The sequence below is a fragment of the Carlito syrichta genome, unplaced genomic scaffold (assembly GCF_000164805.1).
Source record: "Carlito syrichta isolate Samal-C Ts95f unplaced genomic scaffold, Tarsius_syrichta-2.0.1 Scaffold304388, whole genome shotgun sequence".
In the NCBI taxonomy this organism is placed as follows: domain Eukaryota; kingdom Metazoa; phylum Chordata; class Mammalia; order Primates; family Tarsiidae; genus Carlito; species Carlito syrichta.
In genome coordinates, this window is record NW_007248484.1 from 51460 (window position 1) to 72793 (window position 21334).

Genomic DNA, 21334 nt, shown 5'->3' on the forward strand with positions numbered 1-21334 from the left:
GTAACATAACACATTCATAAGTTCTGAGGAGTAGGACATGGAGATCTTTAGGGGGATGGTCATTTTTTCTTCCTATCATTCCTTATTTTCAAATTTTGAATGATTCTTTGTAACCTCATACATTTTATTCTTGCTTTTGTCACTTATCTGTTTATTCAGCACATGTTTTATCACCCTATTCATCTTTAAGGCTAGATAGTATTCCAATTATGGAATTGCCAGAGTTCATCATTTCCCCATAGATAGAAAGTTAAGTTACCAATTTTCCATCATCATAAACAGTGGGGCAATGAACATCCCTGCACATATCTCTTTGTACAATTGTGACTATGTTTCCATTGGAAAAATTCCTGCAGGTTAAAATTCTGAGACAAAATTTATGCGAATTTTGACAAATATTAACACATCACCTTCCAAAAATGTGCACCAATATTTTACACTCATACCAATATTGTTTGAGAATAACTGTTTATTTCCCACAACACTTACACTAGCTATTTGGAATTCATTTTTGAGTCTTTCAGTATCTATATAGCTCTTTGAAATATCCATATAGGCTTTACTGGCACAAAATAAAAGCTTAATGGTTAGTGAGTTGAAGATTAAAACAATGAAAGTCCGTGTGTACAACTCAAGCATGTTTGTCCTAAAAATGATGCAATGGTAACAGATGTGTATAAATGTGTCTTGCATATTCTAAAGTTCTATTCAGATGTTATTTTCACACATGGAATATGTTCCTTTCACACTTAGTTCTCATATCTCACACAGGTTGGCCTTGATACTTACTTGTAGCCCCTCTAGGGGTAGGGCATCATTCTCTACCATCCACTTTCGCTGGCCTGCTCTTGAACTAGGAGTTAGCTTCTCAGCAGGAGAGCAGTGTTGGCAAGTAGAAGAGAAACTGGTTGCTTGTGAGTTCATATAATCCTGAGCAGAAGTTGTTCTCTTCAGTTTTCTTCCCACAGCCACGATTTGGGAGTGTGTGGATTTAAGAACACACAGAAGACAATTTCCTAAAACTAGAAAGGAAATAGGTCCCTCTAACATCCTGCCCCACCCACCTTGCACCAATCTACAAGTACATGTGAGCACACACTCAGTTTTCATCCCAGGCTTTTATGAGTGTGATCTTTCTCTCTCTAGAAGGAACTAGTGGGGCTTCCTGACGGTGTTTGGGTGAAAGACCGCTTAGTATGAATCCAGCCATAGCTCAAAAAATACTCCTGAAACCACTAACGTAATAAAATAATTTCACAAAGGACCTAAGAGGAATTAGAGGCTTGTGTCATGATTAAAAGTGTAAGATTAAGGCTGAATCCTGGCTCCGACACTAGCTATGACCTTGCACAGGTCACTTAACATTTCTATGCCTTGAAATCTTCATCTGTAAAATGGGGGATAACAGTACTTACCTCATAAGGGTTGTTTTGAGGATTGGATAAAATAATACATATAAAGCACCTAGTACTGTGCCAGGCAGGTAGTAAGTGCTCATAAATATAAGTTATTATTGAATTTTGCCAAAACCTCATACTCCTGTGCCCAGTATCTTTAAAATATTTGTGGAGCAAATGAAATGGACAACTATTAGTCTATTTAATACATTTCCCTAACATACTGATTTGCCCATACTTAGCCTACTAAATTTTTAATAATATGAGAACAGCTATAGTTACAGTGACCTAGTTCTTTTCTCCTAAATTTGTGGTTTTGCCTTTTATATCCAGAAACCATTTGCTGTCCCCAGTTCCCATCTCTGCCTCCTCTTCCATTCAGCAACACTTATATGTACATATGTACCCTGTGTTGCCTTAAGACTCCAGAGAGTAAAAAGAGGGTAGTCCACTTAAAAGTGTTTGCAAATGGGAGAGGGAGCGTCCCTTGCCCCACTACCATATTTCACAATTCCTTTCCTCTCCTGTTTATCTGGAAGATTTCTGTGGAACAGAAAGGCCACCACTTACAGGAAGTTCTGAGATTTCATTTGCATAATATATCACCAGAATCTCTTCTTATTGGGTGAGGGCAGCAGGTTTTTCAGGTCAGAAGCTGCTCCACACCCCTCTCCCTAAACTCCCTGCATTCCCCAGATACTAAGTCACTGAGAAGGTTGGGGAGGATACGTGGAGGGAATATTTTGCCCAGTCCAGTACTGAGGCATGCTTTTTTGCCCTATGCAGCTCCACTGTAGCTCTGATTGGCCTGCCTGGCTCAGAGCGCAGGCGTCTCTCTCTATGTTTCCATAGCATCCACCGCTTGCTTAAGTAACTGATTCATGTGGCTTTAATGGATCAAATTATTGTTCCATACAGCTTCTGCTCTTAATTGAGAGCATGGTGACCATTAGGGAGACATTCTTTCTTGAATTCCAAAGAGACAATGTGTTCTTCATAAGGTCTGATCATTTCTTTCAAGTTCACCTTGAATAACGCAGTCAGAAGACTGGCAGTGTGAGCTTTATATGACAACCATCAAAGACTCTTCTTCATCATGAAAAATGGAATGAGGGAGTTGAAGGTTGAAAAAGGAAATCTCGCTGGGCTCGGTGGCTCAGCCTCAGCCTGTAATCCCAGCGCTTTGGGAGGCTGAGGTGAGTGGATTGCCTGAGCCCGCGGGTTCGAGACCCGCCTGGGCAACTTGGCGAGACCTCATCTCTACAATAAATCAAAAATTAGCCGGGCGTGGTAGCGCGTGCCTGTAGTTCCAGCTACTTGGAAGGCTGAGGCGGAAGGATCGCTGGAGCCCAGCAGGTCGAGGCTGCGGTGGCCGGGAGCGGCCACTGCACTCCAGTCTGGGTGACAGAGTGAGACTCCAACTCAAAAAAAAAAAAGAAAAAGGAAATCTCTGCTGTTTCAAAGCGGGTCACTGTACTCTTCCCCAAATTAAGTATTCAATACTTTTAGCCCCCAAACAGTGGCTGGAGTTAGGAAGCCCACACTAGCCATGCCAGGAAATAGGATAATTCTGGTTAGTAGTCCTGCTACTTAAAAGAGAGAGCTCCCTCAACATAATCTCCCAACACTGGATAAGAGGAGGCTAAATGGCTAAAAATAAAGTCTTAGCATAATCCCAAGAGTAAAACTGGATGAGGATGGGAAGTCTTAGGTTAGATTATTTACAATTCCTTGAAGTGCTGTGGTGGCCACAACTGGTACATGGTACTATGAAGTTCTTCTAATTTTCCTGGTCTGTTAGGGGCAAGAATTAGTTAGGTAAATGTTGGGACATTTGGTTCCAAGAGGCAGTGGCCATATTAACTTCAATTCCTTGGTTACCTCAGAGGTATCGGCTGACATTCCTATCAAAATACCCAACTGATATGAGACATAAACACTGAGATACACGAGAAAGGGACACATGTATTCATTCCCTGGAAGGGGGAGGGGTAGGAATGAGCAGAGGGTTCATAAATATATGCTTCTTATTAGAAAGTAAAATCCTGTGGGCAGAAACCAGTACTGATGATGATCTAATGTGACCTGGTTTCCCTCCTCTGCCTTCACTCTACCTCGAAGTGTTAGCCACTTATCCCAAATAGCATATAGATTCCAGCCATTATTACTTTCTCTGTCTCCTAAAAAAACAAATCAAGGAAATATACAGGACAATAGCAGACACAAGCAGTCTTCATTTCTTTAACATTAGAAACATTTTCAATTACAGTTCAGCTTCTCTGAGGTCCACATCAAGTAGTAAAATGCCAAGAGCACAGAAAAGCTAGGTTGGACAGAATTCCTCTTAATGAGGTACTGAGAGGTTTCATTCAGTCATTCTGCTTGACAAGTTGGATGCCCATGCAGGTCTCTGAGAAAAAGAATCATTCTGGCTTATGTCCTGAAGAAATCCTACTCTGCGCTCCCTTCTCAGAATGTGCCTATGAAGAGCTGCTGAAAAGAGAAATCATTGCTGAATGACAACGAGTAAAATCCTAACAGAGAGCTAACTTGTTTGGAGCACAGCTCTTTTAATAGTTGGGCGGGGGTTAGGGGAGGGAGTCCTTCTTAGCCAGAGCTTCTCATTGGAACTAAAAGACCCCAGCTACATTTACAGTTGTGGATTCCACATTAGGCTGTTTCCTGGGAGGTACTCATAGCTAGTAATCTGTTACATCCTTTGATCAGTTATGACACATTGTAGTAAAATTTGGGACCTTAAGCTCAGTCCAGAAAAGCTCAGTAATGCCTCAAGCAAATGAGCAGAACTAGATGATCATAGGTGCTTGTAGGTAAGTTATCTCAACTGACCTGGATAAGGAGCAGTGTGAACAGTATCTCTGACCCTTCCAGCTATACAGTGGATACCCTTAGTATCCAAATAAAGCAGTAAATCTTAAGAAAATAAAACTTAGTGGGAAGTAGCTTTTTTTTCAGGTAGGCTGGCTTAACAGAAAACTCAAAAAAATGACCTGATGGGTACCTCACTTGTGAAGCCACATCCTCTCCTTCAACTTCCCAGTTGCTCTTGGCGACCCCCAACCTATCTTACAATACCCAGAAGATAGAATCAGACAATGCTTTGCCTTGCTTCAGCCTCAAAGGATGGCTCCACGTTCTCAGCCCTGCCCCTAGGGTGCCGGTGGCAGCAGACACAGTGGAGGTAGTCCACCACATTATGAGTGAAGAGTGAGCGCAGTGGATGCAAGTACTGGAAGAAAAGGAGCATGAAGCCAATGGAAATCAGATAAGCAATAATGAGCTGCAAGGCAATCAAAGAATGACAGTAATTCAGTAACACTTTCACTCCAAAGAACTTGAAAACCAAGACCATGATCACATTCTCTACCAACCTCACACTATAGTGTAGGCCCATATGTCCCCAGTTCTGACCTTTGTCAACAAGATCTCTGTCTGCCAACCTCAACTGCAAGGCTGACCAGCAAGAGAAGTTGATGCCAGCATAGAGGACAGTAACTGAAATCAGCACCACCAGAGTGCCAACCCGGCTGAAATTTTTCTCAATGTTATTGGGCATCTGGGCACCACTCCTCCAGAACTTAATCCAAGGCTCAAAGAGGATGATCAGGAAGTTGAGCACTAAGAAGGGCACAGCCTTCAATTTCAAGGTGGCTGAGAAGAGCACCAGAATCAGGAGGCGAGAAGTGATCTCCAATGTCCGCCAGATGGTGATGCAAAGGACTTCTAGTAGCCCAAGGCGAATCTTGTAGTCATCGTACTTGATCTGGATAGCCAACATATTGCAGAGGGTAGCCCCATAGGTGACAGATATCAGAGAAAAGACCATCAGCACAGCTGTAAAAACAAAACAAGGAACAGAAAAAACCAGGCAATCAGTCATTGTTGGTGGTGAAGCCTATATTTATATCTAGAGGTTTAAAGAGATGATCGGTGGGACTTGAGAGCTTCAGTTAAAAGCACTCATGTATGGTCATAGCTATGTAACAAATAGCATGCACCTGAATAGACATTTTTCCAAAGAAGACATATAAATGGTCAATAACTATGTGAAAAGGTGCACAACATCACTAATCATAAGGGAAATGCAAATCAGAATGAGATATCACCTCACAGCTGTTAAAATAGTGACTATAAAAAAAGATAAGTGTTAGCAAGAGTATGGAGAAAAGGGAACTCTTGTACATTGTTGGTAGGAATGTAAATTGGTATAGCCATTATGGAAAACAGTATGGAGGGTCTCCAAAAAATTAAACACAGAAAACACAGAACTACCATATGATCCAACAATCACACTTCTGGGTATAAATCCAAAGGAAATGAAATTAGTATCTCAAAGAGATATCTGCACTGCCATGCTTATTGTAGGATTACTCACAATAGCCAAAATATAGAAACAACCTAAGTGTCCACTGACAGATAACTGGATAAAGAAAATGTGCAGGCACACACACACACACACACACACACACACGTATCAGTCAGTCATAAAATGAAATAAATCCTGCCATGTTATAACATGGATTAAACCAGAGGACATTATGCTAAGCAAAATGAGCGAGACATTGAAAGACAAATACATTGCATGATCTCACTTATACATGGAATCTTAAAAGTTGAACTCCTAGAAACAGAATAAAATAATAGTTACTGGGGCTAGGGGTTGGGGACAATGGGAGGACTTTGGTCAAAGGCTACAAATTTTCACTTAAAAGATGAATAAGTTTGGGAGATCTAATTACAAAATGGTGACTACAGTTGACAAAAATGTATCATACACTTGAAATTTTCTAAACGTGGATCTTCAGAAAGTACACCCAGATAGTAACTATGTGAGGTGATGAAGGTGTTAATTAGTTTGGTTGTGGTCATCATTTCACACATATACAATGTATACATATATTAAAACATCAAACTGTACATCTTAAATATATACAATAAAACAAAATAGCATGAACAGAAAGAAAATTGAAAAAAAAATGAACCAAAATATCTTTTTTGGGTGATAGGGTTATATATCCATTTAAAAAAATATTTTTTCTACATTTCTCTAATTTCTAAATTTCCCATGATAAACATATATTGTAACATTTTAATAATCATATAAGTATACAAAATACACTTTTTAAAAAGAGTGGGTGCTAGAACTAACATTGAGAAGTCACTAACACAAGAAGAATACACAGAAAGGGATCAGGCAGACCTGATGAAGGAGGCATCTGAGTAAACACTGAATGAGGCAGAAATAACTCTACCTGAAAAAATGCAGTCTTCAGAGGCTCACAGAAAATACCCTTGCTAATAGAAATCCCTTCTTTAATGTATATATCTTCTTCAAGAAGCTAATTTTGCGTGTACTTCCAGAATGCTTAACTCCAGTGACATGTGCCAAAATGTGTACTGGAAATTCCACGAGGGCAGAAGGGACCATGTCCATTTTGTTCACTGCTGTATCCCCAGAGCCTAACACATTGCCTGAAACACAGTAGGTGCTCAATAAATGTTTGTAGAATTAATGAAGAGTTCAGAATTTAGAGAAGCAGCATAAAATACCTAGGATTGGAGATCCTTGGTTCAGTTGTGTGGGTGCTTGTGTAAGTTACTAAATATCAATGCACTTCAGTTTTCCAATTCATTGAGATAATCTAGAGTTGCCTGTAGTTGTTATCAGTGACATCAACTCATTAATCCCATGCTTTAATATACTTTAGGAATCTCTGAATTTCTAGCAGAGTGGTTCAAAAATTTCAAAACCCTGTTTTCTAGCCGATGGAATCCACAGCACTATATGTTAAAGTAGGGGCCCGGAAGGCCAGAATGCTCCCTAACCTCTTCTACCTAAGCCTCAACAGCAGACCACACAGGTGGCCCTTTCCCTTTCTTTATGTCAAATAGTACTGCTTACTAAAAAAAATATAGTGCTCTCAGGGAAAGTGGAAGGCTGAGGAATACTCATCTAAAGGAAAGCTGGAGCTTTCTGTTCCCATAAACATATTGGATCTAGGGAAACTTAATCTGTAAGAAAAGTGGAGATTTCCCCCATGAAGACCCAAAAAGAAGCACAGTTGTTTCTGAGTTCTTCTTCAGTTGTAAGTAGAGTGTTGGAATCTCAGAGACTGAAATGGGAGACTCCCAAAGTGGCTACTCTTGTTTCTCAGTTACTAGCAGTCCCATCCTCAAGAGATGATGCTCCTTGTGGAGCTGGGAATTTCAGAGCATACATCTAGTCAAGTGTGGCAATACTTTCCCTTACATTATAACTAATTTATTGATTAATAGTGTAATAGAAAGAAGAAAACATGTTTTCAATAAATGTAAAAATGCTTTTCATCTGTCTCACTACAAATAGATTCATGCCCTATAGATAAAAATGCTGCAATAGTTAGAAATGCAGGCTCTAGAGGCAGATACCCTGGATTCCAATCCAATCTTTGCAGTCTACTCCTTAAAGGACCTTGGAAAATTTACTTAACCTCTCAGTGCCTCTCTTTTCTTCATTTGTAAAATTGGGATAATGATAGTTATCTAATAGGATTGTTGTGAAGATTAAATGAAATATTTACATTTGAAGGGCCTAGAAAAATGCCTAGAATCTAGTTAATTCCATCTTCCAGCCTCCTCCATTTCTTCCCCCACTCCCTCTTCCTCCATCCTTCTATTTCCAAAACCTGGGCACTATCCTGACATTTAGAAAATCAGGTCATTATTTCACAGCAACTTGGATGGACTTAGAGTCTATAATACTGAGTGATCTATAATATGAATATAATATAAATGATCACTGAGTGATCACAGAAACAAAGAACTGAGTATCACATGTTCTCACTCATAAGTGGACCTTGAACAATTATCATAATACTATAAGAAAAGGATGTCAGTAGTGGGAAATTGCCGGCGGGGGGGACAGGGGAGGCTGAGGTGAGTAGATTGAGTGGATTGCCTAAGCCTGTGGGTTCGAGAACCGCCTGGGCAACTTGGCGAGACCTCATCTTTACAATAAATCAAAAAATTAGCTGGAGGTGGTAGCACACGACTGTAGTTCCAGCTACTTGGAAGGCTGAGGCAGAAAGATCGCCAGAGGCCAGCAGGTCGAGGCTGCGGTGGCTGGAAGCGGCCACTGCACTCCAGTCTGGGTGACAGAGTGAGACTCCAACTCAAAAAAATTTAAAAATTTAATAAATAAATAAATAAAAGAAAATCGGGTCATTTTAAAACTGATAGAACATCTAGAAATAAACCTTACAAAAATGTGTAAGACCTATAGCAAAGAAACAATACAATTTTACTGAAGTACATTCAAAAAGATTTAATGAAATGGGTTTATCATCTTCCAATATGAAATTGATCATAAACATATAAACAGTAAACACGTAAATTTTCCCTCCAAATAACTTAAATAATTTAATGTAATCCCAATCAGAATTTCAATGAAATGTTTCTTCGTTTGTTGCTATGGTTTTTGCTTTATCTTATTTTTCAGTGGAGGAATTGACAAACTAATCTTGAAAATTAATCTATTTAGTTTGGAGTAAACTGCTCTACCAGAGGAAAGTTACAAAAGGCCTTTGTAAGAAAGGCACAAAATCTAAAAGCAATAAAAAATCTGAATACATAAAATGTAATCCTTCAGAATGCCAGAAGACACTACAAAGTATATTGTGAATATTAAGTGCAATATTTCACACACATGTGATACATGACATGTGTATACACATTTAAAACATGTACGTACAAACAAAACTTATACAAATGTATGCATGCACTCTCACCCACAGCTGATAAAGGATTATTAGCCAGAATAAGTAAATAACTCCTACAAATTAATACAAAAAAGACAACCCACTAGAAAAAGTAAGATCATAAATAAGCAATTCACAGAATACACTCAATGACCAAACATGAAAATATGCTCAGCTCCACTCATAATCAGAGTAAGCATATTATTTTTAAAAGTCAATAATAATCAAGTAATATTTAGTTTAAGATATGAAGAAACAGGCACATTTGTATATTGTTAGTGGGAGTATATATTCAAACAATCTTTTGGGAAGGTTATTTGGCATTATCAATACAATTCTAAACATACATATCCTTTCACTCAAAATTTCTACTACAAAGTCTCATTCAAGAACACAGACATTTATAAAGACATCCACTGTAGCATAACTTTTTAATTATAAAAAAATTGTGAAAAATTAGAAACAAACTTTAATCCTATCAATAGACAATGGGGGGCACATAACACTAATAAGGGTACCTGATCCCAACCAGGCAAAGTGGGGACCAACAGGAGGCCTAAACTTCACCTGTACGATGACCACTTATGTACCTAATCCTGAATTGTATCCCACATCTTTAAAATAAAAAAAAGGAAATTAGGAAAACAAAAAAGAATAGTCTAATATAAAATAAATCTATATTAAATATTTATTATTTTTATATATGTATAAGAGGGGGACCCCAAAAAAACCCAGAATTAGTTTTTGGAGGGCAGACCCTTGTAATACAGGCTTCTCATGCCTAAGTGTTCTACGAACTCATTGGCATCAGTGTATCAGCTAGCACTGTTCTAAGAGGCTGCATTCGGTTTCAGTAAATTAAAAAATTTTTTTTTGCGATCTTCAATACATTTGCCCATTTCATCATGGGTGATTTATGATGAGCATACCTGCCCACACCTCACTGAGTGTTCAGCAATTTGGGACCAAAACCAGCATGATCACTGTGCCCCACCCTCCCTATTCACCCAATCACGCCCCAAGATTCCTTTTTGTTTCCCCGGATGAAAAAAGTCCTCAAAGGGAAACATTTTGTCAATGTAGAAGAGGAAAAAAATAGCAAAAGCACTAAAAGGCATCAAAATTGATGAGTTCAAATACTTTTGAGCAGTGGAAAAAAATGTCTCAGTAGGTGTACTGTATCAAACGGAGAGTACTTTGAAGGTGACTGAAGTTTAAAAATGGAAGAATACACAATTTTTATAAATAAATTCCCATTTTGGGGTTTCCCCTTATATATAAATAACCATTGGAAAAAGATGGCATACTATACTTTTGAAAAAGGCATGTTACTAAACAGAATGCTTCATATAAGTTAATTTTTTAGCAAAAACATATACAATATATGTTGTATGGTTTTTTTTGTTTTTTGTTGTTTTTTTTTTTTGAGTTGGGATCTCACTCTGTTGCCTGGGCTGGAGTGCAGTGGCACGTTCACAACAATCACAGTTCATGGCAGTCTCGACCTGCTGGGCTCAGGTGATCCTTCCACCTCAGCATCCCTTGTAGCTGGGAGTATAAGTGCCTACCACCACACCTGGCTAATTTTTTCCAGTTTTTGTAGAGACAAGGTCTTGCTATGTGGTCCAGGTTGGTCACAAATTCCTGGACTCAGGCAATCCTCCCCCATCGGCCTCCCAAAGTATTGGGATTACAGGAATGAGCCAACACGCCTGACCCATATGTTTATATTTACATAGTAAAAAGAAATCTAAAAGGATATATACTGGGTGATTAACAGATTATCTTTGGGGAGTGAGATTATATTTCCTATTTTATAATCTATTCTGTATGGTTTTTAATTTTTACCATAACCATGTCTTATTTTTATAACTAAAAAAAATAAGGAACCAAAATAGTATGCATCATCATGAAAAAAATTTCAAACCATACAGAAAGATTTAAAGTAAAAAGTAAAAGTCTGCTGACTTCTCATTCCTACCCATCAGAGGTAGTTTCTTACATAGCTTTCCAGAAATTTTCTGTGCATATACAATTACCAGCAGGTCAATCAGGTTGTGCATATATTACTTTTATAATGTACACATATTTTAATTAGATAATTTGATGATCCTCAAAATTCTCAGAAGGAAAACAATCATCATTTCCAAAGAGTTTTTTCCTCCAAGTATTGCTAATTCTACATATATGAAAAGCTTCAAGACAAAATAACTTCATGAACAATTCTTAGTGGAGAAAAGAGGGCAAATTTCCTCTTTGCATTTACTTGAGACAGGGGACTTTACCAAATAGAGTTAGCCCTAATAATAAGAAAATGGCCCAAAGTTATACCCATACCTATAACAGCTCCTGCTCAAGCGGATGAAGCTAATCTGTCTGTTAAAACTCATTAATAGCACTTGACCTCAACTTTGAAAACACTGACTCACATGTCATACTCTGCTAAAAATCTTACTCATTTCAAGTTCCCTCTTTTACAAGTGGGAAATTAAGGCAATCACTCTTTTGTGATTTTTCTCCAAAGATCATGGTGAAGGTCAGAACTCGGACCAGGCCTGACTTTCATTAGTATTGTCCCACACTCTTTTTATCTCTCTCCACTGGTATTGGGAGGGATGTTTAAATCTGTGGTTCTCAAATGTGGCTGATCAGAATCAACTGGGGTACTCTTTAGAAATACAGGTTCCTGGTCTCCCCACACTCTGGGATTGATTCAGATCTGAGGAGGGACTGTAATTTTAAAAAAAAACTTACTAAGTGATTGATGATCAATAATATTTGGGAAATTTAATAAAGAGGACCATCCCCAAACAAACAAAACAACTAAACAACTAACAAAATAATGCAAACACTCTGGGCAAGGGAAAATATTCTACTGACTGCTGGTATTACTAGCTTATTCTGGGCCCAGAGAGGGTTTAATTGTGACATTTTTAGTTTAAACATTAGCTTACCCAACTTTAAGAACTCTGGCAGGCCTGAGATGTCTGACTCCCCAAGTTCTTTGACTGTCTACCAGTGCTGTCCAACAGAACCTTCTGTGATGATGAAAATGTTCTCTGTCTATGCCATCCAATATTGTAGTCACTAGCCACAAGTGGCTACTGAGCACTTGAAATGTGGCTAATATTAATGAGGAAGTTAAAAAAATTTTAAATTATTATTTTCTTTTGAAATAGAGATAAGGTCTTGCTATGTTGCCCAGGCTAGGTCTCGAACTCCTGACCTCAAGTGATCCTCCTGCCTTGGCCTCCCAAAGTGCTGGGATTACAAGCATGAGCCACCATACCCAGACTAATTTTATTTAATTTCAATGTAAATAGCCACGTGAAGCTAGTGACCAGTCTATTGGACAGCTTGGATCTAGACTTCTAAGACCCTTAATGTAAGTGAAGCCCTCCCTTCTCCTGACCCCACTCACCTCTAGCCAGGGGGACCTCTGCAGAGATCAGGGTCACATAGAGCTGATAGGTCAGCTGGGGCACTGAGCCCAGGAAGGCTTGGATCTGTGACATTCGTTTGTAGGCATTACGGTGCATAGCCAAGGTCCGGATGGAGTGGCCCACCTCCCATTCTATCAGCACCTCCTGGCCATCTATTAGCATCTTCTTTCGGGTGAGGCTGACATAGGGCTCCTCCTGCCCCTCTTTCTTCCACAGTGTGAGGTACTTAATCATGGCCTCCAAACATCTGCAGAAGTAAAGCATCATGGGAACTTAACTAAAACTGTCCTGGGAAGGGATGTTATAATGAGGGGAAAAAATAATTTGGGGGGGGGTTGTACTTTTTGCCATTTTCTCTCTTCTGCTCTGCTCATGTGTCATGAGTTGAAGGGTTGGTCATTCCTTCTACAAGTTACCTGAGTCTAAATCCGTTTTTGTTTGGTCATCCACTGACCTAACAATGCCATTTCAAAGTACTTATTTGAGGACTTAAGTTGTTTTGTCTTTTTAAGAATAGACCCATGGTAGAAAAGTGCCTTGAACAAAAGGTGTTAATACTATGTTGATAGAGAATGATGAAGGTTCCCAAAGGCCCTGTGTGTATAACACCTCAAGTTCCTGAGGTAAAGCATTCCTTACTCAAAGCATTCCACTCCATAATTGAGGTTATTAGGTTCTGCTTTTCCAAGAAAGCACCCACAACTATAAATGTTTCAACCAAAAAGTCTTGGGAGAGAACAGGACAAAATCTCTCATATACACAGAAAGCCATTTAAGCAATAATGGTACTTAAAAGACTTGACAATTCAGAACTGAATAAACAACATACCTAGGGATCCTAAAAAGATCTCTGTAAAATTTGTTTTTTGTGCCTCTTGACCTGCTTGGGGACAACAGCCTTTTAAACTGGATTCTTTCTTTAGAAAGAAGAAAGCATCCTTATGAGAGCCTATCATCTTGAAATAGAGATAAGAGCACATTTCCTGCTATACTCCTCCCATCTCCCCCATATAAATCAGAAGTCTTTAGTAGTTCTAAGGTGGTGAATAGAAGAAAAACAACTAGAACATCTTGTTTTTGAACACCCGAGTTACCACTTCTCCCATTCACCTTGAAATGAATGGAAATTGTGCTTTTTATGACAAGTAAGAACATTGGTAATGGAAATTAAGACAGCTTCCTCAAAAGAATGAGGGCAAGAGTTGTATTTATCTTGTTCACAACCCTTATCACATAATGGGATTTGATAAATATATTCTGAGTAAAAAAGAATGAGAAGGACAAAACGAATACAGGGTAAGAAATGATAGGAGAAGAGGATAATCATAATAGCAATGCAATTTAACAGAAAAAAAGACCAAAGACAAGCTCAGAGATTTTATATGCTCTCTAGGCTTTGGCTCCAGATAGGAAGGGTTGGAATGTGTGCTGGCTGCCATTCTCCACAGATCACCCTAAGATTGGTGCATGTGTTCCACTCTGAACAGTATAGTTTGAAACTTCCACTTTCTAGGGAAAAACTCTGAGACCTGGGAGAGAAAAAGATGGAAAGAAAGAACACAGCAGAAAAGGCAACACTCTTTTCCTGTTCCTGTTCTGCATAACTGCATTTTCAACAAAATATTTCAGATTTTAACTCACACCCATCAATGCTATTGCTGAATAAAACAAAGGGAAGGTGGTGGTACGAAATGCTCTGTTTATGCTTCTGCTCTTAAGGCTATTTACTGGTTTAAATAAGGATGTTTGCCTTGCTTATAAGCTTCAGTAAATTAGAACACATTTTCATTTCCAGAAGTAAGCTTGCATTTCAAGGAAGGAAGCCAGGCCCTACAAGCACCTTTATGTGCCTGATAGCACTAATCAAGTTCCTACTTACCTAAAAAGTAATTCTTTCCTCTCAATAAATCCTGCTTTCTAAAAAAGAAAAGAAAAGAAGCAAATCAAGAATATAATTTATGAGTTTTTAATTATTATTTTCCCTGCTGTGGGCTTAGCTGCCTGAGGTTATAAGTACTTCCCAGTCACTCCTAGTTGGAAGCTAAACAATAAAAATGAAAAACAGTACTCAATACTCCATACAGAAGGTCCAAATCAAAGATGGCTTGGGGCCATTGCCTTGCTAAGGTATGGTATGGCCATGTGCTCTTTGAGCTATGGCCAGGCCATGCTTTCTTAAGCTTTGGCCCCCTCCCCTACTGTGGGGAGGTGAATCTCCTCTTTCTTTCTCTCTCTAATTTACCTTTAAATAAACTATATTTTCTAATTTAAAATAAAAAGATGGCTTGGGAAACCACAAAGCAAAGGAAATCAAAATGGGAGGGGGAATGGGCACTTGCTAAAATTTGCATCTTGAGAGTTCTTGATCTATTGACAGCATTTGAAAAAGGACAGAATGGTTTCCTTGCTCCTCTAGTGGCATCTTTAAATTTCTTGGTTCCAAATTCAAGATGAGGTCTTCCTTTTACAGTTTACCTTCAAAGATTTAGAACTGGAAAGGACCTTTGTCACCAAGTCCAAAGATAGCATATAGGCCAGCTGAGTTACATTTGACCAACAGATGTGGTTTGGCCTATACTGTAGTATTGTGGTTTTTTAAGTCAGTTGTCAAAATTTAAAATCATGACATTTCATATAAAATCCTGTCTTGGGAGCTTCTCCTGAAAAGTTGGGGAATCCAACATGGAATAAGCTGGAGCTGTAGAGCAGTTGCCTCCTTTAGGCAGGTAACGCAGATTCCAGACTGCCATGGTACACACTACTCCTCATCATTTCTCTGACATTAAGACTTTGTTTTTGTTTTGTTTTGTTTTAATGCTTTTGGGTGATACAAATAGTTTTGGTCTGGGCTTTAAGAGTACCCACCACCTCACCTGAGCACATTGCACCCAATAGGTGATTTTCTTTGTCTCTTCACCCCTTCCTCCTTTCCCCCTTCTGAGTCTTCAGTGTCCATTATACTATTCTCTATGTCTTTACATATCCTTAGTTTAACTCCCACTTACAAGTAAGAACATGCAGTATTTGGTTTTCTGTTCCTGAGTTAGTTCATTTACAATGATGTTCTCTGACATTGAGATTTTGTTTTCCTTTAGCAGCAATATGAGGCTACTGTTTTTCTTACACTGAGCCAGCTTCACTCATTTATAATACTTGCCTGACCCCTGTAAGCATTTGAGTTTGAGACCTATGATCTAGCCCAAGCCATTTACTTTACAGATGAGAGAACTGAGGCCCAAGACATTTTCAGAGATTTTATCAAGGCCACACAACTAGTCAATGACAGACAGAGGAGTCCCCAGACCACTGTTTTCTGCTCATATCCCATATTTTCTCTGTCAATTCCTCTAATTGATACCTTCCCATTAAAAATACATTGATTAAAAATGTCCAGCTTTTTTGAGGTATAATTGACAAATAAAAGTTATATATATATATATGTTTATAGATAAAAACAATTTACAGATGGGGTTCCATCCTTAATTGGCTTTACAGCCTGTTTTTAGTTGTCTAACGATGAGATATCTCCCCATTGCAACACCTCTGACCCACATTCCTCAGCTGACTTCAGTTGTCTGCCTCTCGCAATCGAAACAAACTTGGTCCATTCCTTCCATCTGACCTCATAAGTTTTGCAACATCCTTCTACCTTGAAAACTCCATAGCATCAAGATGAGACAGCTGACACACATACCTGTCTCCCTAGGATTAAGCAAGTTCTTTTCCCTTCAAGGTAATCTGAATGGAAACACAATACTATTACATTGTTCTACTGCAGTCACATAGAGAGACGAACTATCTTCCTTACTTTTGCCCCCTCCCAACTGTGTATTTTTATTGCAGAAACACACAAAAAAATTAAAAAGGCTGGGCATGGTTGTTCACACCTGTAAATCCAGCACTCTGGGAGGTAGAGGTGAGAGGATTGCCCAAGCCCAGAGGTTCAAGACCAGCCTGGGCAATTTAGTGAGACCTCATTTCTACAATAAATAAAAAAATTGGCCAGGCATTGTGGTGCATGCCTGTAGTTGCTAGTTACTTGGAAGGCTGAGGTGGAAGAATGATGGCCTGAGCCCAGCAGATAGAAGTTGCAGGTAGTCATGAGCATGCCACTGCACTCCAGTCTGGGCAACAGACTGAGACTACGACTCAAAAAAATAAGCAGAAGACTGATGAACTACATTAGGTTGGGGTACCAGATTACTACAAATGGTTTAAAATGCTTCCAGATGTCAAACTACTCTGGAAAATTTGAAAACAGCAGTAGCACTGGCCCAAGTAACTCAGAGTAAAGAAACTGAATATGACATGCAATGATAGGCTGTGAGGACTTTTATCCAATTTACAGAGCATCCAAAAGGCAGAGTCAAAACTATACACAGCAGGTATGGCCTGTGTGCATAGGCTGATCACATCTGTTGGTCTCACACCAGTTTTCACAGCCCAAATCTATCAGCAAGCACTGTCTAGTGAAGTCTTATCCATCATTCATAGTTTTGGAACACAGGTACATGCCACATGTTCATCATGGTGACATTTAGAATTTCAGATAAGTTTTTTGGATAGTAGACAGGGAAGCCAAGAGTGAGAGGGAATGGAAGAATTGATTAAAGGCATAGTATCAGTCTTGTAAATATCAGTTTCATATCTCTGCATGTGGTGGAGGTGGGGGTGGAGAAGAGATTAAAAAGTTGCTCACCTGATAACAGGTCCCAAGAGGATTAGATGCATAAATAATGATAGTGGTTTATCTTTAGCCAGATCTCTGTGGACAAAAATGAGGGTCAGCTGGACCATAATGGATGAAAACATAAAGAAGGAAAAGGTGTATGTCATCCAGTAGGTTTCACTATTCTTTCGATAGATTCTAACCATGTACAAGGCAGATGCAGCCTCTCCGCAGTACAAAAAGGTGGAGAAGAGGATGCCAAATGGAAAGGTAAAGCGGGGGTTGGCCCCGCGGATGACATCTTCCTCCAAAGATGAAACCGGATTCACATTTGGCTCCTCGGGAATTTCATAAACTCTGTCCATTGCCGAGGTTCTTTCTGAGTGCTGTGGTCTGGTGTTCAGAGCACCATCCCACCCATTCCCAAGAGAATCCTGTAGCCACTGCAGTCCAAAAATCGGTGGGGAGAGTTCTGTCAAGTCCGGTTCCCGAACAGAGATCCACTAGTTAGAGCAAGAGATCCCTTTCTTCTCGACTCAAATTCAACTTTGAGTCTGGGACGGAGAGCTCAGGAGTACCACTTTGAACTTGACTCTTGATTGGCCCAGAATTTCAATCGTCAACATGTGCTGTGAGACTTGAACAAGACAAAAAACAAGCATCCCAGTGCACGGTTTGGAGCCCAATTCCAGGCGCATGAAGAGCCATGAGAACAGCTGGTCGGCTTCCGTGGCGGCTCCTTTCGCAGCTCCCCACCCCAGGCAGAGGGATAGATCCTCTACCGGGCACCGACACTCAGCAGCTCTTCACAGTTCCTGTCCGGGGTGCCCTCTCAAGTCAGCGGAGAACTGAGCCAGGGCAGAAGAGGGGGAGCAGCCTGAGCGTCCCATCAGTTCGGTGCCCAGGTATCCTAGCTACTGCTGGGTGGTGGCGATGCGTTCGCCGGCTCACCTGAGCTCTCCCAGGTCCTCCGCCTAGTCCAGGGTTCTCAGGATGGCTCTCCGGATTTCCCAAGCCCCGCCCCCAAGACAGCCTGGCCTGGGGCCAGAGTACAGCCACCACCCAGTCCCGCAGAACAGTCCCCAGGGAGAGAAGCACAGCGCACGCGCTCCACAGGATCAAGTAAAGGCTGGAGGGGTTTCTTCTCGGAGAAACTTTGCTAGTGACAGGCACAACGTGGGGGGCGTCAACCTGGCTGGGCATATGTCACCAAACTCTTGGACGCCGGCTGCTGCCAGGATCCTGTCTGGCCCGCGATTCCAGCCGCGAGAGGTCAGCAGCTTCAGGAGCTAAGGCACTAGGATGGCGAGGGCGGGCGACGTGGGTGGGACAGCTGGGGCCAAACAAAAACAGCCAGAGTTCCTGGGATGCCAGCCAAGGAGGGATGCTCCGTGTGAAGAGGCGCGACAAAAAGGAACTTGGGCCACTCTTAAAAAATACTTCTCCCCATGAATCCCGGACCCAGGAGGGAGCCACGGCTTTCCTCTTCCCTAAAAGCAGCAGGCACCCACTTCTACTCTGCCCTCCCTAAGTGACTCGCTTGCACACTCACTCAACCCACGTAGTTAGGCAGGTGTGTCCCCTGGGCCTCAGGGTTGAACCTCCCTAGGTCCTACTGCCCTCCAGATAATATTACCAGAAGGAGAGCCTGGGAGGCAATTGGGCCAGAGTTCCCAGCAGAGGAAAGAAAGAACTAGATAGAGGTGAGGACTCGAGGTCAGCCCACAGATACTGAAAGTTCATATTATATGGCTTGATTTCTCCACTTGCAAAATGAGGCCAGTATAGGAGCTTTAGAATGAACTTTCAGGTCTTTGGTTGAAAGGTTCGGAAGAGGTGCCAGCCTCTAAATAGACTGGCAAAGAGCTAAGAGAACTGTTAGCAAAAACTGAGAGGGGTGTTTTAAAGAACTCGGAAAATTGCCTGGATTCTTAAGTACAATTCTGCCAACCCTCACTGAGCTTCTGTTTGTAAGACTTTATTTGCATAATTCCAAACCCCAGAGAAAAAGAGAAAACATCTGCCTCCTGGTAATAATATAAATGTAGCAGAGTGCTGCAGGAAGTCAGCAAAAGGAATCTATGTGAGAAATGGCAAAGTAGTAGCCACCAAAATAATGGCCTCAAGACAGACTTAGTCTTGTCATTGTGTGTGTGTTTTAAGGTTCCTGTGATTGTGGCCTCCTTTCCCCAGGACTAATGCAGGAACAGATTCAACATCTAAAGGTTGTTGCCTTCCGAAGCAGTCTCCATCTTGACCTGCACCTGTGCTAGCAGCTGGGCTAGGAGGCTGCTCCTTCTTCCTTTCGTTTCAGAGGAAGGTCAACACTATTGAGAACTTCAGTCAAAGTATTCTTTGATTGGTTAAGACATTCCAACTGGGCCAAGGTTGTCCACCAGCAGTATATGGTATAGAATGTCTTGGGGCTGTTTTAGGATCCTGTTCACAAGGTAGATCTCAGGCAGGGTGACCAACTCACCCCACTTCACTGGGATGGGATGAGTTTGTCACCCTAACGTCGGAGAGTGAAACTAGGAAGAATGTAGAAGGCCAACATTTTTCTTTTAGCCTTTCCTCCTTCTTCCCAATGACCTCACTTCTCCCCAAATACACAAATCTACAGTGCCTTCCTACTTTGTTCCAAAACAACTCCTTTTGCTTGTCAATTCAAGGCTCTCCATAATCACCACTCCCTTTTCAAACTTTGCCACCCACGCTACCCTACCATACACTCTTTGCTCCAGTTCTCATTTCTCATATTTGCCTTGCTCACTCCCACCTCTGTGTCTTGTTGATGCCATTGACAGCCCCTTCACCCTTTACTCCATTAATCCAAACCCTGACCTCCCTTCAAGGGTCAGCTCAAGGACTACCTCCTCTAGGAAGCCTTCTCTCACCTTTCTGTCCTCACTTTTCTGTCTTTGTGTTACTGGCACATGCAATCTTGCACTAGTTTTTCAACTCTTTGTGTGCTTGCCCTGCCTTCTCAGCAAGTATAAAGTTGGGGGGGATGCTCAATCAATGTTTACTGTGGCGCTTATTGATGACGATGGTGATAGACAAATAGTGATGATGGTGAAGCTTCCTCCCCCATACGTCCTCCATGAAACCATGCAAGACTGAGACACACTCACCTTAGAGGTAGCTGTAGCCACTGTAGCTGGGGCATGAAATTCTCTGACTGAATGAGCACTGTCTTATTCAGTTCTTCAGATCACAGGGGATGCCAGCCTACATGATCTGTCCCTTCTTGGAGTTCCAAAACCTTTTTTTGTTGGTGCCACAGTTTAGCACCAAATTACAAATTATTTCAAGTGCATTAATTTTTATCCCCCAACTAAGTTATTGTAGGCTCCCTACAATTATACTTTTATTGAGTTCCCCTGTGGCTGGTTTAGACCTGTAAAGTTCCTGCCATCTGATCCCCCTCACCCACTCATCCTTCTCTATTTTCAGCCCTAGGACTCTCTGGCGCTTTAGGTCACTAAATCCTCTGTTCTCTTATTTCCCTGTTCCTTTGCCCTGCTGGAAGAAGCTAACTGAGAATCTGCCCTGTTCTGTCCAAATACTCTTGCTCTTTCAAGCTATCTCTAGATTCCAGCTCTTTACTTTTCTTAGGACTAGAGATGCTGAAAATGTTGGCACTCATGAGCCTGCTGAGACTCTGGAAACCCCTTCTCCATTAAAAGCACTGATCTCCCAAGGACTGGTCATCTGAGGTGTCCCCAAGGTTGTCCCCTGAATACTATGTAGTGTTCAAGAGCCAAATTTCCCCCTCTGAGCAGCACCAGAATTCTGCAAGAAAGGTGCAGGTCGAGGCTGCAGTGGCTGGGAGCGGCCACTGCACTCCAGTCTGGGTGACAGAGTGAGACTCCAACTTAAAAAGAAAAGAAAAGAAAAGAAAATGTACCTCTCAGTTCTCCCACTCTGGGGAGTGTAACTGACCTTTGCTCTGGCTGCTATGTTCTCAATTCACCCCAATATTTGCTGCTTTGCTCTGAGGCCACTCTGCTTCTAGTCAATAACTGAGCACAGTAAGGATACTAAGTCAGGCCCATTTCTGGGAGA

At 40.9% G+C, this 21334-nt stretch overlaps 1 protein-coding gene across 1 annotated transcript; it reads right to left on the reverse strand.

Moving 5' to 3' along the window:
* Positions 1–3616: 3616 nt before the first annotated feature.
* On the reverse strand, positions 3617–18231 carry XKRX (XK related, X-linked). The gene is made up of 3 exons (XM_008059830.1): positions 17297–18231; positions 12576–12844; positions 3617–5252 (listed from the first exon to the last, which is right to left on the reverse strand). Exons 1-3 carry the CDS (start codon positions 17629–17631, stop codon positions 4507–4509), a joined length of 1350 nt encoding a protein of 449 aa, XP_008058021.1. The 5' UTR covers positions 17632–18231; the 3' UTR covers positions 3617–4506.
* Positions 18232–21334: the final 3103 nt, after the last annotated feature.

Excerpts from the sequence above, each read along its gene's own strand:
- XKRX (XM_008059830.1), bottom strand. The coding sequence starts at position 17,631 with ATGGACAGAGTTTATGAAATTCCCGAGGAGCCAAATGTGAATCCGGTT. Across the intron at positions 12,845-17,296 it reads CTCTTGGGACCTGTTATCAG|ATGTTTGGAGGCCATGATTA; the intron begins GTGAGCAACTTT and ends TTACTTCTGCAG. Across the intron at positions 5,253-12,575 it reads AGAGGTCCCCCTGGCTAGAG|CTGTGCTGATGGTCTTTTCT; the intron begins GTGAGTGGGGTC and ends TTGTTTTTACAG.